The 16,538-nt window shown below is 33.5% G+C and overlaps 1 protein-coding gene across 1 annotated transcript in view; it reads right to left on the reverse strand.

The window, feature by feature from the left end:
• The window catches only part of ISPD (isoprenoid synthase domain containing), a 229,437-nt gene that overhangs the window by 77,904 nt on the left and 134,995 nt on the right, over nucleotides 1-16,538 (reverse strand). The window contains exon 9 of the mRNA XM_004677120.2: nucleotides 14,333-14,464. Coding sequence (XP_004677177.1) covers nucleotides 14,333-14,464 — 132 coding nt within the window. The remainder of the gene's footprint in view (nucleotides 1-14,332; nucleotides 14,465-16,538) is intronic.

A 16,538-nucleotide genomic window follows, 5' to 3' on the forward strand; every position in this document is an offset into this window, starting at 1 on the left:
AAAAAATTATAAAATATATATATACATATATAATTCTCTTGAATGATATTTTCAGATAGAATTTATGTTACTCAAGAGACAAATTAATTTTAAGCTTTTAAGATTAATTTTTGGCTTCAATAAAGATTGCCTAGTTGATGAAACATGTTTGTATTGGTTAGAGAATTCACTGTATCAGATTTACTTAATGATATTTCTGGTTAATGTGTTTTATTAATATAATCGACCTAAGTCAATTAAACATTCCACTATAATTTATCCCAATACCATCACCTTAAATATCTACAGACTTCAAAAACAAATTGGACTTCAATCAAAAATGCTGTTACATTATTATAGAAAAATGAATTTCTATGACCTCACATGAATTCCTATGTAAAAAGCAAATTAACCCTGCTTAAATATTAAGGAAGCTTGGTCATTATGGTAGTGATTCAAATTCATATTTCAGTGTAACTATAAGTTGCTAAATGTTATGACTATTAAAAAGCATTCATTCACACTAGAGATAGGAAATGCTAATCTACAAGCATCAAATCTACAGTTTTTTTTAAAAAAGTCTATGATAAAGAGCACAATTTAATAATATTAGCTACATTTACAGTGATTATATAGAAATATTTTAAACATCACCTAAATCAGTATTTTCTGTAGGCCATTCACATTCTGTAACAGTTTTGCAGTTCTGGACATTCAACTAAATTTGCAATTCCTTGCCTAATTTGAATAGTAACCTACAATTAATCTGATGCAACTACATTATAGTATGTTAAGATGCTCTAGAATATAATGAAATTTTTTGTAGTAAATACACAAATCTAAATATTATGTATACTTAAATGTCTAATATTGTAAAATTTCTACAAATTGGCATTATCATCAATTGCCTTAAGCAACAAAGAAGGTACCCAACAGACAATGAAAGTTCACATGGTAATATGGTAAGGAAAGCATACAAAACCTGAATCAGAATCATTCAGTACATGGTAATAAAAATTTGTTGCTTAACAACAGTTTACCAGGGAATATTTTAGTTCTGAACTCTTTCAACTAAAAGAAGTAATTTTTTATTTTATATTTTTGTAAACATTTTTGCCTTGATATATGTGAGTTGTGCCTAAGAATGAATATAATTTCAGCACATATGTAAATATAAATATATTTTTTAAAAATTCATTGTAAGGTAAATGAATTCAAATAATTATGAATCCTGTAAGCTAACAGAAGAGACCAAGAGAATACTCATGCACACAAACACATACCCCATTTAGTATAAAATAATATAGTATCAAAGTTTCTAAGTTTACTACCTTATATTAAATAGCAGTATAGTCACATTTGATTTATGTGAAAATTTCTCAAAGCTTTTAAAAATTTCTACTAAAGTTTCTATCTATCAATTCAATTCACAGTAATGTTAACTGTAAGGTATAACCACTTTTCTGTTAACCTTCTGTACATATTTCAGGAACACAGTAATTGCGACAGAAAGAGAAACCATCACAACAATTTAGTACTTGAAGAAAAATATACTCAAATCTAAAATGACATAATAACTACAAGTAATTGTTCATTTTTTTAGAATATTTTATTCACTCAGTAAATAGTGATTAAGGAATTACTTTTTGCCAGAGATATACAAGTGGGTACCAGAAATCAATGAACCAATGTATCTCTCTCTCTTTCCCTTCCCCTCTGCCTTCTATAGGTTCATTTTAGAGATGAAAGTGATGAACAATAATACACATTAAAAATATGTAATGTTGGGGCCCTCCCTGGTGGCGCAGCGGGTCAAAGCACAACACAAAGAAGCTTAAGCCACTTCCACATGAATTTGATTCCTGCCTGCCCCAGAGGTGACCACATGGCGTGGCAGACCTCTCCTGACAGGCCCGCTAATCCCCTCAGCAGTGTACTTCGTCCATCTGCCTGTTCTGCTCCCCGTTCTGTCTCTGGTGAATCCTCTCACCCTCTGCATCTCTGGCCTGTACCCCAGTTCTGTACGGATAAATAAATCTTTAAAAAAATATATAATGTTGTTTTCTATTGTTATAGCAAAAAGGTATGGAAAGTGACAGAACTGCTTGAGAAAGCACATGCAGCATAAAAATACATATCCCATACAAATTGTAGCTCTAAAGAACCAATAATGATAAAGGAAATAAAAAGTCAGCAATATAATGAAGAGTGAAAACAATGAACAATCACACTTTTTTTCTGGGAAAAAGACAATTATGACAAGTTAGAGAGATAAGGTAGAACCGAAGTTTTCAACCAATTTCCTTCCACTGCAACAAAAATAAGTGACATTCAGGGAACTATATATTCACTACCTCTCCCAGGGAGCATGTGGAAGTTAAAATAAAACAAATATTATTATAGTAGCTAGTTATTTTTATTAATTTTCCCAAACTTTGAAACTTTAATAATATACAATTTACAGTGCATTTCACAAATAATTAGAAATAATATCACTGTGAATAGCAATATTTTAAGAAAATGTCAAGCTGTGCTTTCAAGTCCCCTAAATATATAATGCTAATTCATAATTAATAAACAAGCACCCAAATTTATATCCTGTAGACATAGATGACTTTACACATGAACCAAGATAGAAAACTGTCTTGGGTAATAGAAATGTCTTAGTTTAGTGACCTAATTATGTCCCAAAAGTCCTATTATCTAACACTATCACATTAGAAGTTAGGATTTCAATGTAAGAATTTAGGAGAGACACATTCAGCCCATAACATAGTAAGCTACTGTCTTATCTGTCCAGCCTCTCTGGCCTATACTATGGAAGAAAAGTATTGCAATTTTTGGGCAGGCAGGGAGTAATCCATCCAATCCTTTTTTTATATATCTAGTTTAGAAAAGCTCATCAAGATGCAAGAACAGGTATAGTAATTGGGTAATCAATTTTTAATTTTACTAATTATTTTCTTTAACATACATTTTAGATAGACAGTTCAGTATTCACAAAAGAATAGATGAGATCACTTTTTTTTTTTTTTTGCAGCACAATGCTTCCCTACTAAATAAAGTTGCAAAGATATAATAGCTGAAAAGATCTATAATCTCAGAAGGAGTTTCCACAGAACCAGCTTCACTGACCGCAAAAGGCAAAATAACTACTTTCCATTAAACATTTACATGAATTTACAAGAAGAACCACATTTGCTATAGTAAAAGTAACCCCTGGTAAACACAGTAAAAATAACCTTTTTTAAAAAAGTTATACATTTTAACAACTAATCAACCTGATGTAGTTCCTTCTTGAAACTTTTCCCTGAGGGCAAATATGAAATCTCTGACAGCCTTTGACTTCAAGATGTCTTGCACATACTTAAAAACAAAACATGAAAACTTTTCTTCCCACAACCCCTTAATGCAATCACAAAAATTTAAGGAAAGGTAAGATGCATTCAGATGGGATTTACTTAACTTGAGAAGGCCTGTTTATTAAGAAATTCCATGTTCTTGTGATGTTACTGGCAAAATCTGGTATTCTTTTAATTTATAAGAAAAACAGAAGCTACAAAACAGGGTGTACAATTTTACAAAGTATGAATGAGGCTTTCTGAAAATAGACTGGCTAGGTCACTTGTTTAAAATTATTAAGGCCCTCCCCAGTTTTATTTATTTAGTTTTTCAACTGTAAAATTTTAAACTAAAACAATGCCACCAGTGATGAAACTGCTATCAAGTTTCAGAAAAGTTTGAAATTAGTAGATATTTGTCCCATGATCAACAGATTTTGGAAAAGTTATGTAAGATCAACTAAACATCAGACTCAGGGATCATGTCTATGGTCTCCATGGGCCATATCTGAGAATACAGTAACTAGATTTGAAGCAACTTCTGTAGGTTTTCAGTTTATTTTTTCTTATCAGGGTTAGGGTCAGAAAAATACTAGCTAAGTCTGTGCTAGCGCTGGGCTTTCTTAAATTAAAACGAGAGAGACCACCCTCCCTGAACAGCCTAAATCCTTTAATTGCATCAAAACATCTTAAATTATGAAGTCAGATGTTTAATAAAGGGATAAGAGGATTAAGATAGTAAAGAATATGGCACAATTATTTTAAATCCGGGTATATATATATATATATATATATATATATATATAGTGTATATATATATATATATAGTGTATAATAATTATTCCTATTAAAATTCAAAACTAAACAGTCAGAACAGAAGTCTTCACCCTGTGCAAGAGCAAGAAATGACCTGACTTTTCACTAGAAGGGAACTCAAAATAGAGTTTAATGCAGACACATACATTCACACAGTAAATAAAAGGGATTTTTATGAAGTTTGGAATTTGGCAGTTGGTATCATTATACCACACTATTTCCTCACCAGAGACTGAAACTGTCATTTGCTATCTTGCTTTACACAGAAGGACATACATGCCATCAGGTGGTATATAAACTACGTAGATAATGTCTCCTTTTCTAAAACATTTCATACTTGTTCAATCTCAGCTTGCAAGGCCATGAACAAAAATTCAATTCATTGTTCTTTGTATGTCTAGTGAAAAAGTTTCTATTTTAAACAGTAAAAACGAAGTAAAGCATGTATTTCTGTACCTTCTTTGTGAAATTTACTATGATTTAGAGGAACTTAAGACCACAAATACACCTTGAGAAACATCTTTGAAAAGCAAATGGAGGGCCTCCTTGGCGCTCCAGGGTTGAGTCTTAGGCTATCAAACTGTCACCAGCCACTGCTGCATAAGTTCGATCCTGGGCCAGAAAGTTGAACCACATTGCACAGCAGATCCCTTCTATCTTGCTTGCCTGCTACTCCCCTTAGTCAGTAATCTGCCTGTTATGCTCCCCAATCTATTCCTGGTAAATCCGCTTCCCCCTCACACAAACCCTGGTCTACACCCCTGTTCTTGTATGCATAACTGAATAAATCTTTTTAAAAATAAAAGAGAATTATCGGGCCCTCCCTGGTGGTGCAGCGGGTTAAAGCACAGCACTAAGAAGCTTAAACAGTAAAAACGTCAGCATGAGTTCGATCCCCGTCTGCCCGGGGAGAGATCCACATGGCAGGCAGATCTCTCCTGACCCGCCTGCTGCTCCCCTCAGCAGTGTACTTCATCGATCTGCCTGTTATGCAACCCAATCTGTCTCTGTTGAATCTTCTCACCCTCCACATCCCTGGCCTGTACCCCAGTTCTGTACGAATAAATAAAATTCTTTAAAATAAAAGAATTATCTAGTACATAATACAAAAAAAATAAAGGAAATGGGATAAAAAATGAAATATTAAAATAGATGATTTTAACAGAAAAATAATGGCAAATTAGCTGTGGTACTCTGAACATTGTTTCTTCATATTTTTATATTCTGTATATGACAAACAAAGCATTTCATCAATGACATTGTGATTATAAACACACAAAATATAAATGACTGAAACATAAAAACAATAATCATGAATAGGTCTTTGTTAAATAACTTTTAAGAAAATATAAATTCTAAGAGTTACCATAGATATGTTTGTTATTAAACCTATTCATTTCCTAATAGCATCAGTATATAATTACAATTATTCATCCTGTAAAAGGAAGTTGAAACTTAATTAAAATATATTTCTTAACTGGTTGTCAAAGGTGAGTAATGAGATGAGTGGAAGTCTAATAAGCTTACTGTTTTCTATACACAAATCTATATGCCAAACATTACTCATCTTCCTGATTCTTATGGAGAAAGTCCTTTTATATTCCCACTGTGATCCTAATCAGAAACACTGATAGGATTCTCAGAGACAATGAACATGTACTCTACTTTTATAAACTATTACCTTTTCTAAATACTAACTGGCGCAGAAAATAAGGAGTTTACATACAACCAACTCTCATTCCTGGAAAATGTTCCTTGTACAACCCTTAGTTTTGGAAATGTTACACTTGATCTAATATAGAATATCAGTCAATAAGCCTCAAATATATCAAAGTATTCAGACTTGTTATCATTGTCTTAAAATATCAAATCTTGTATTTATTGTGATTTCACATGTCTCCTATCTAGTTTCACTTCCTAGCTTACTTGATGTTTTCAAGTCCTTTAGCAGACACATAATGTTCTCTAGATTCAGCTAAACACTGCAATTTCAGTTCTTTGTACAGCTGCTTCTGCAGTTTGGATAATTAGTGTTCCATAAAATGAAAACAAACAGAGAAAGAGATCTCCTTCCTTCTAATGTTATTTAAGGAAAGCCTACATAAAACTGCTAAGCAGTATATATACAGCACATTTGAAGGAACTAGAATAACATGCATTAGAAACTCCATTCTGCATGGACTAATTCAGTTATTCTTTCAGCCTATCTGTCATGTCTATTTCTATTTCATTAGTCAAAATAAAGAAATTGGACAAAGACTGAAGTTAAGCTCCATTTTCAACTTTTCATTGATGTGCTAGAGCAAGGGTTTTTATTAGGGCATAATTACTAGAAAATCAGACAACTCCCAGTGAATTCTCTCACTATGTTCTACAGGTCTACAAATAGGCCTCCCTGGGATTATCATCACAATTATTAGCTCCTTTTTATTCTAGTTCCTTTGACTTACTATAGCGACTCTTTTCTAGAAATGCTTTTCCAGTTTGAGACACGTATGTTTCTGGAATATTTTAAGATTCTAATTTGTTCAACTATAACACCATTGTTTTATAGCAATTATTTTCTAATTCTAGCCTTATGAAAATGAATCAAAATAATATTACCTCTCCTTAAATCCATGTTCATATGTATTTGATAGTTATCCGACCTAAATTAGGCTCTGTAAAAGCAATTATTCAGATAACACTGAAGTGAGTTTCTACATCTTTGGCCTTCCGACTCCCTGCTAAGCCTTTCCAGCTGTTATTACTCTATTCGTGTGTTAAGAAAAAAAAAAAAATAGGGCCCTCCCTGGTGGCGCAGTGGGTTAAAGCAGTGGGTTAAAGCACAGCACTAAGAAGCTGAAGCCACTTCCGCATGAGTTTGATCCCCGCCTGCCCCGGAGGAGATCCACATGGCGTGGCAGACCTCTCCTGACCCGCCCGCTGCTCCCCTGTCTCTGGTGAATCCTCTCACCCTCCACATCTCTGGCCTGTACCCCAGATCTGTGTAAATGAATAAATAAATCTTTAAAAAAAAAAAAGAAAGAAAAAAAAATAGCATGTGTGTACTGTTGTATGTGCATATGATCTGTGTGTTTCATATTAGGTTACATAGCCCTAATTTGCATGAAGTATGTAGCAAGAAATGTAATACTTAGCCTATAGTATGGTCACTTGGTATTATCATAGTGGGCAGCATAGCTCCCATTGATCTCCACCTCCCAGTACTTATGGCTCCATCTAATCACCTCCCCTGAGTGTGGGTGGAGCTCAGTATTTGCTTTCAATTCATAGACTGCAGTAAAGGTAAAAGTATATTACTTGGAGATTATTAAGGAACACTGACTTTTGCCTTGGTTCTTTCTCTTGCTTGTTCTGAGGTATTGAGATGCTCTAAAGACAGGTGTCATGACAAGGGACAGAGGCCAGAAGAGTGAAGAACTGAGGCTTCAGTGCAAAACTTAGAGGAAATGAATTATTTAACAGCCAGTTCAGTGACTTAAGATGCAGATTACTTCCTATGAGAGGACTACAGCCTTGAGAAAGAACCAGACTCAGAATCCCCAGAGTCTGAGACAATAAGTGTTGTTTTAAGTCACTAAGTTTTGGGGTAATTTGTTGTGCAGTAATACCTAACTGATGTATTGTTAAAAGATTTAATTCATTAAGAATTTTCCATGGCTATTTTCACCCATCAAGTTGATTCTTTTATTCAAAAGAAAAAATTAAGGGAGATCTAAGCAGAAGTTTGTATCTAATATTCCAATTCATTTAGATATGTGTGAGTACAATACAGTACTGTCAATCTTTCTAATGAGTATGCCAAATAAGTTAAACAAACTCCCTAAACAGTTTTGGGTTTCAAGATTACACAATAATTTGAAAAGATAATCTTTTATGATCTTCATATTTTCCCAAAGATTGACTTAGTTTAAATAATAAAAGTCAAAGCAATATTGAAAAAAATATTTAGTCTCATGATCATTCTACATCAAAAATTGATTCTGGATTTCTGTAAATGCTGTTTGGTGTGCATAAAACATGACTCAGTATGATGGAAGGAATTGTGTGCTTAGTAAATAACTCCCAGTTAAACCCCAAGCAATTGCTCACTGTAGGAAGTATAGCTTTCAGTGCAACCTCCCCGCAAGTATTTTATTGAAAAATAAAATAAACTTCCTATTTGTTAGCATTGACCTACTCATTGTCCAATCATAATGCACACTTAAATGGCTCATGAATAGAAGACATCAGTAAGTAGTAGTACTAAGAGGAAAAGACTGGTGTCAATTTTATGCCACAAATCCAAGTCTTTTAGCACAAAGTTATTCTAGAGCACATGGGCTTGTTCATATATTTCTAAATGTTTCTTTATGATTCCATCTGAAGTAATTACATAGAGATTTATAGTCAAGGATGTTTTTCGGATGTCCTTTACAGTACACACCAAACCTTCTAAGCCCAGACAACAGAGGACAATTTTGAACTAATCAAGAACTCGTTTATACTTTGTGACAGAAAATCAATTTAAACCATTTTATCTAATTTAATGTTGTTGCCAAACAGTTTCATTTCATTATTCCACATCCTATTTTGGAGGTTTGTAGAGGATCCTCATAAATTCTTTACAAGTAATTATTAAAAAAAAAAAAAAAAAAAAAAAAAAGGACAGAACTACTTTTGTAAGATGCTTCCTTTTTTTGTTCTTTCAGAGCTGCAGTTTTAAGAACAGGACAAGCAGCATTCAGACACAGGGAGAAGGTAATCTAACTCCTTTGCTTTACTGTGTTACCACTCCAGCACTCCAGGGCTTTTTTTTTTTTTTTTCCCCAGCTGTGCCTACTAAAACATCCATTCCAATGAACCCAACTTGTAAAAATACTCACTAAGCCAAATATTGTGGTCCAAAGTCCTTTTGCCCACATTTCAAATCCAGCAGAGTGAAGATTCATAGAAGACAGGACAAATTGAATATGGATACATATTATCTGTCATGCAAACATGTTTAATGTTTTCTTTACCTTCTCTCTGATGGACACTAAATTTCCTCAATATGACTAGACATTTTGTATTGACTCCAAATTCTATGTTGAAATCTTAACTCCCAATGTGATGGTACTAAGAAGTGAGATCTTTGTTTATGTCAAGGAAGTAGAATTCTTGTGAACAGGATTAGTACTCTTATTAATAAACGAACACAGAGAACCTCCAACTACTTCTTCCAGGTGAGAAATGAGGAAATATAATTTGCAGCCGACATAACTCAACCATGCTGACAAGCTGATATTAGCCTTTAAGTCTTCTTAACTCTGAGAAACAAATGTCTGATGTTTATAAACCTCTCAGACTGTGGTTCTATTTTAATGGCAGAACAGACCATAACAGCTCCCTCATTGTCTTCTATTTTATTAAATTATCAAAAACAAAAAGAAGAATTCCCTTTCAGAATGATAATAGAACTTATGAAATAAAATGGTTAATTTCTCAGGGGAATAAAAGTACAGTGATGATTATGTTCGCATTAGAAGAGGAGAGAAAACCTAGGATCACTTTTAGAATTTCTGTGTGTCTGTGTTTCAATGATGTCACCTGACACAACCTGCACACCTGTCTCCATCATGTACTACAATAGAAGTTTTAATACAGAAGTTCTAAATTCTACATTTTAAAATGAAGTCTAAAAAAACTTCTATTACTTGTCAGTCATATAACTAGTTTTTCATTAAGAGGACCTGCATGCTTCTATCTATAAAGGCCTGAAAATATAAAATATAAAGGTTAAGTAGGAACCTACCACAGAATTTTATTAATTGAATGACTTTAAAAATTGTACTGTCATGAAAGTCACATATTCTCACAAGAATGTATAAGTCTTGAAAATATTTCACATTTACTAGAATTAAAACTAAAATTTAAAGCTACTGCCTTGAAAATTACTGCTAGAAATATTAAGTCTATATAGGGCCATTGCCCTATTATCAGAAATAGATTTTCAAATAAAATAGAACACATTGTCCAAACACATAATTATGACATAAAATTCAATGATGATTTTCATAGGGTTAAACGGATGATTGGAAAGTAATATTCTATGCACAAATTTAAAATAATAGTTAAAAATTCTTTGACTCTGATAACAAAATAGGGGTTTCCAGAGAAAAAGTGAAAGGGGTATTGGAGAATAGCTGGTGATGGTCAATTTGGTAGAGATGAGTATCACTAAACCACTGATGGTGGGTTTAGTGTTGGTATTTAGGTATATCTATGTGTGATGTTATATTGCTAAAACTTAAAGGTAGTATTATAAACCAATGTCAACTCATTAAAAGTGTAATAGTTAAAAAGGAATTAAGAGTCTTTATCATGATTAAACAATAAAACTTGTTTATGTCATGTCTATGTTACTTTGGCAAAGATTAGACCTGATTTAAATCCGCAGCTCATAAAGGTAGTTATGCTGTGTGTCTAGTTTCCAGTATAAATTTCCAATCTTTCCTAATTTATTTTAAAGGAGGAACATGAGAATTAGGTAAGAAAGTCAGGAAATTAGTCATGTGATCTTTAAGTCTAAATCAAAGCTACCCACAGCTTATTTTAAACTAATTTTTTTTAAAAATGCATGAAAAATGTGAATGTTAAGACCTGATACCAATAAACACATGTAAGAAAAAACAGGCAATATATTCCATCACAGATTTCAGAGGTATCCTTGTGGATCTGTCTTAAGCAACAAGGATAACAAAAGAGAGTAAGAATAACTGGTACTAGATTAAAAAGCATCTGCACAGCACAACAAACCATCACTAAAACAATGAATGGCAGAAAATATGGGCACACCACACATCTGACAATGAATTGACTTCAATGATCTATACAAATCTCATACAACTCAACAAAATGAAAAAAAATAATCCAATCAAAATATGAGCAGAAGGGTTAAAGAGGCACATCTCTGAAAAAGACATAAAGATGGCCAACGGGCACAAGTTCAACATCAATTTTTGTTAGGGGATGTAAATCAAAACCACCGTGAGCTGCCCCTCACACCTGTGAGAATCATCTATATCGAAAAGGCCAAAAACAACAAGTACTGATGAGCTAGTAGTTTAAAATGAACATTTCTACCCTGTTGGTAGGAATTTAGACTAGGCCAGTCACCATGGTAAACAGAAGATTACAAATGGATCTGCCATATAATATACCAACTATCAAGACACATGCACATACACATATATACAATACTAATTCAAAGGAAAACATGCACTTCCATGTTCACTGCAGCACTATTTACAATAACTAAGCTATGGAAACAAGCTATATGGACAAAGACAGATAAGTGGATCAGGAAGGTTTTACACATACACAATGAAGTACTATTCAACTGTCAAAAAAGATAAACTCTTGCCATTTGTGGCAACATTCATTGAGATGGAAGAGATTATTCTAAGCAAAACAAGTCAAAGGAGAAAGGGAAATACTAAATAGTGTGATTTGAATGTGTGATATGAGGAAACAAAGCAAAGAGTCAGATAAAGGGGATCTAAATACTGACACTACAAAGCTGACTATACTAAAGAGAAAGCCACAGGGAACAGTGGAGGGGGAAGGGCAAAAGTCAGGGAGGGAGGGAGTGCTATGGAGTATGGTGGTAGAGGACAGGTATCTTGGTTATGGATGTCACATGGTTACCACATCTGAGGAAGGATTCTACACTTCTAATATACAAACAAGTATATAAATCAACGTTATAGCAAAATCAAAAATGAAATACTAAAAATGCTTAAATTATGTTATGGCTACTAGAATATTCTAAAATCAATTTTGAAATAAAGTTACTACTTTACTACATTGATCTAGTTCAGGAATTTAGTACCTACAGTTAAAGCATTTCAGTTTCTTATATCATTAAAGGAAACATGGAGAAACTGAACTGAAATATCATACCTTAAATGTATTTATCAATGATTTAAGTCAGAACTTGATCACTGAGATCATAGAACTTTCACAAATACTAAGCGGCAATCAGTACTATGCTTTTCCAAATCAATTTTATATAAAAGTGTAAAGAACATATAGGCAACATCAGATTTGTAACTATGAATGAGAAACTATAGTTAGTTACTTATATACTATATTCTGAACCAAAAAAACAAAACAAAACAAAACAATGAAGGAGTGATGCAACAGAATTCAACAAACACAGAAAGTCCTTCTTGTATGGAACTACACAAATACAAGTAGTTTTACTATCATGCATTTAAAAGGCATAAGTAATTCTATTTAACTATAAGCATCATATACATCAATATCAAAGTACAGCCAAAAAAATCAAGACTATAGTAACAGAAATATATACATAAGGTCTTCTTTAAGCTGGAAAGACCATGTGTACAGTACAAATATTAAACTCAATTCAATACATATTCTATTTCAAGGAGGAGCTGTCAACAAACTGAAAACCTATCCAAAGAAAAAGCAATTACTGCTATCTATGTCTAATGAAAAATGTTTGCCTGACCAGAGTTAAGAGGATACATATTAATCATGCATGAAAACTCACTTAGCTATCATAGAGAAGGAGGATTTGGTTTTGGTAACAAAGCCCAAAGTATTACCACCACAAAAAGCTATCTCAGAGCACAATGAAATGTAAAAATCAACAGTCAATAAAGTGAACAGTTCCACCTTTTATATCTCACACATACTTACTTTTGAGAGAATGCCTGTTTATTAGGCCCTCCATATTGGATATACTGATTTAACTAGATGAAAAAATTATTACTGTAGTAGAAAAACATTCCATGATGGGGTATTGCAATGTATTTTTGTATAGATTTCTTTTCTTATATTATTGCTAAATTTTAGACTATATTTGATTTCCTCCCTTTGGGTATAGGCCCTATCATTCTCCCACACCACACCCACAACCCATCACCACAGTCCCTTATGCTCTTCCCTCCCCTATTTTGAGAAGAGTTTTCCAAGGTATCTTTTAGGGAACAATAGTCAGGTGAGTAGTCCATGGTTAAAAGGTTACTAAAACAAATGGAAAATATATGCTCCTTCTCCCCAATTTGGGGGCTGAAATGCTCATTTGCACAAAAGACTGTGGGAACCCACTCAAATTCTAACTACTCGCTGATGCCTCCCCAAATTTTTAACCATGGTCCTCCTTTAATGTCCTACCTGGTGACTATTTCAGGGTAGTAAAATACATGCTCTTTAAGACAGAATTTCACACTGAAATTTACAGCTAAGTAAGAGTCAACTCCACTGTGTCTTTCAGGACAAAAGTAAGCTCTTTATTTAAACATTCTCATGTATTTAGAATATCTTCACTATTGTTTTTAAGGAGAGTCAAGAAACTAAGTAAGCTTTTAGCTTCCTAATGTCATAAGACATATCTTGAAAGCCTTGATGGATGACCTCTTTCTCACTTTTAGCAGACATATGAATTAACAGGGAAAAGTTTGCTCAACATATCAAGAGTCAGATACCACAGACGGCTGTAAGTACTTCCCATTCCAACAAGGCCACTTTTCCAATCAGGGAGGTTTTACTTGTAAGGCGTTACATACATATTCATAGTACTTAACTTCACAAACATGCAAACTATGATGTGCAAAAATTAACAATTTTCTGTTCAGCACTGTACAATGTTTACCAGAGTTAGCAAATAAAAGGTCTAATTTGAATTTCAGAATAACAAGGAATTTTCGTAAAATTATATTCCATGAAATAATTGAGAACACAAAAAGAGACTCTGAATAAAATTAAGACAAACAGGAAAAGTGCTTATAGAACTAAACTGGCAGAATTTCAGGAAGAGAAGAGTGAAAAAAGAAACAAGACATAAGAAAAATGAGGAAACAGGTTTTACTGTATTACCATACACAAATCCTGTTAAATTTGAACTTAAAATTCCAAATTTATGACATAGTTAAATTATCTGAATTCAAATTTAATTGAGTAATCTGTATTTTAATTTGCTAACGCTGGCAATCCTATGTGGGATAACAAGTGTGAATATTTTCCAATTTACCCTTTTATCACTAGTTATAACACTTGCTTTTTCCTTCTCCTATAGATTCTACCTACTACAAATATGACTGACTTTTATTTATCATAGTCTTTATTTTTAAGAAAATCAAGTTCTGACCATTAAAATTGTAGTCTACAAAACATTCACTCTGAAAGGTGACTATTTTACCTACCTGTGGGTAATATATGAGAAGACCACATAGTAAAATATTTCTTTTTCTCACTTCCTTTGCAAATTTCCTAATCTGCATTAGGTTTTCCATTTTCTCACCAAAAGGCTCTGATTTATAATCAAGGAAATGCACCTGCAAAATAATTAAAACAGTGACAATTAGAACACTATTCCCTTTACTTTCCTTTGAAAAACATAACATTAGAGAAATTAAACACATTATTATTTTTTTTAAATATTTATTTATTTATTCATACAGAACTGGGGTACAGGCCAGGGATGCGGAGGGTGCGAGGATTCACCAGAGACAGAGTGGGGAGCAGAACAGGCAGATCTACAAAGTATACTGCTGAGGGGAGCAGCGGGCGGGTTAGGAGAGGTCTGCCTCGCCATGTGGATCTCCTCACGGGAAGGCGTGAATCGAACTCATGTGGAAGTGGCTTAAGCTTCTTTGTGCTGTGCTTTAACCCGCTGCGCCACCAGGGAGGGCCCAAAACACATTATTTTAATATTGCAACTATTCTCACAAATTTGTGTTGATCTGGTAAATCATTTCAAGTCATATTTAATAGGATCAATAAATCCTCATATATATAAGTTAGTAAACACTCATTAAAAACACAATCTAGAAAAATGTGGGATAATATTTTATTCTGACTTGTGTCAGTCAAATGTAATAAAAAACATGCTTCCATCAATTCATTCAACTTAATATATTTCTAATTTGAAACTAGGCTAGATAAAAACATTTCTCTGTGAGTGTGTATAAAGAAACTAAAACTCAAAGAAATATCTAAGTACATAAGTTTATGATTGTAAAAGAATCCCTTTTAAAGTAATTAATAATTAATATCTAATAAATAAGGATATATTTAATGAAAATTCAAAAGAACTTTAAATAGCACTTTTACTGCTCTCCTTGAAATTATTCAAATAACATTTTAAAAAATAATTTAAATTGTAAGGGGTTGAGCATGGAAAATTACTGAGGTTTTAGGGCACTGTCTTTTAGGCAACATAAAAAACATAAGTCACAATAACAGTGAAAAACTAAGCAACTTATACGTAAATGAGCATATGTTAATTAACACTCTAAGACCAAATTAGTATCAGGGGTCCAGGTTCAGGGAAGCAACCAAGCCTCCCAGCCCCCCAGGAAAATCTACACTTTTTCTCTAGGCTCCCTCAGATGTTCTCTCTGTCTCACCTCTTCTGTAGTCATGCATCTCCTGTAGTTACCCTCCTGTCCGCTCTGCGTGACGCCATTCTTATATCCCTGAGCTCTCCGCGCAGGTGCTCACACTTGCGCATGCGTGCACGCCCACAATCAGGTACCCGTGCTCCGCGCCCATGCTCCCAAGTGCCTCTTGCATTAGCACAATCAAGGCCACAGAAGCTCTTGACGCAAAAAGCCCAGTTAATACACTTACTTTAAAACATTCTAGAAAATACCCATCAAAGCATCTATGTTCATAAAAAAGGGGATGAGTTTTTTTTTCTTTTTTCATTTCACCCACCACATTGTATTTTGTTTTCCAGGGAAAACTAATTATATAACATCCATTTTAAAAATTAATTATGTAATGATGTGATATATATAAGTGTGTGTGTGTGTGTGTATAATATAATTTAGTAGCTGTTCAATAACTTTCTTGAAACTTTTCTTTAAATAGAATTAACAGAAGACATACACATACAGTTGTTTCACCCAGAAATCACAGGTGAAATCAACTTTCCAGGCAGCACTGTTTATAATAAAAATATAAGCTGGAAGAATGATGACTAGCTTCAAATGGTTGGCCTACCTTCAGTGTTATTTAACTTGCAAAACTGTACCCTATGTAGGACCTTCAAGCTGATTCACACAAGCTGCAACAAGATGGGTTCCTTCCCATTTGTAGGTCAAACCTTTTTTAAAAATGGTGGGTACACCACCTTCTCACTTCTGAGAAGCCAAACAGGGTGTGCGGAAGAAAAAGTAGATCCTATACGAACAGAAGATTACAAGCTTAAGAGTGAAAGCTGAAGAGATAAATGCATCTTTGCTGAGCCACACTTCATATTTTGTATTTTTTAAAAAAGATGGACAAATTAGGGTTACAAATGCTACTTTTAGTCTTATGAGTTTGAAACAGCAAGCTGAACTTAAAAGTGTTAGCAGTCGGCTTGCCAACAAAAAACTGCCTAATTCTCTAACTCGAGGCAAT

The sequence above is a fragment of the Condylura cristata genome, unplaced genomic scaffold (genome assembly GCF_000260355.1).
Source record: "Condylura cristata isolate star-nosed mole 26May11 unplaced genomic scaffold, ConCri1.0 scaffold00005, whole genome shotgun sequence".
In the NCBI taxonomy this organism is placed as follows: Eukaryota; Metazoa; Chordata; class Mammalia; order Eulipotyphla; family Talpidae; genus Condylura; species Condylura cristata.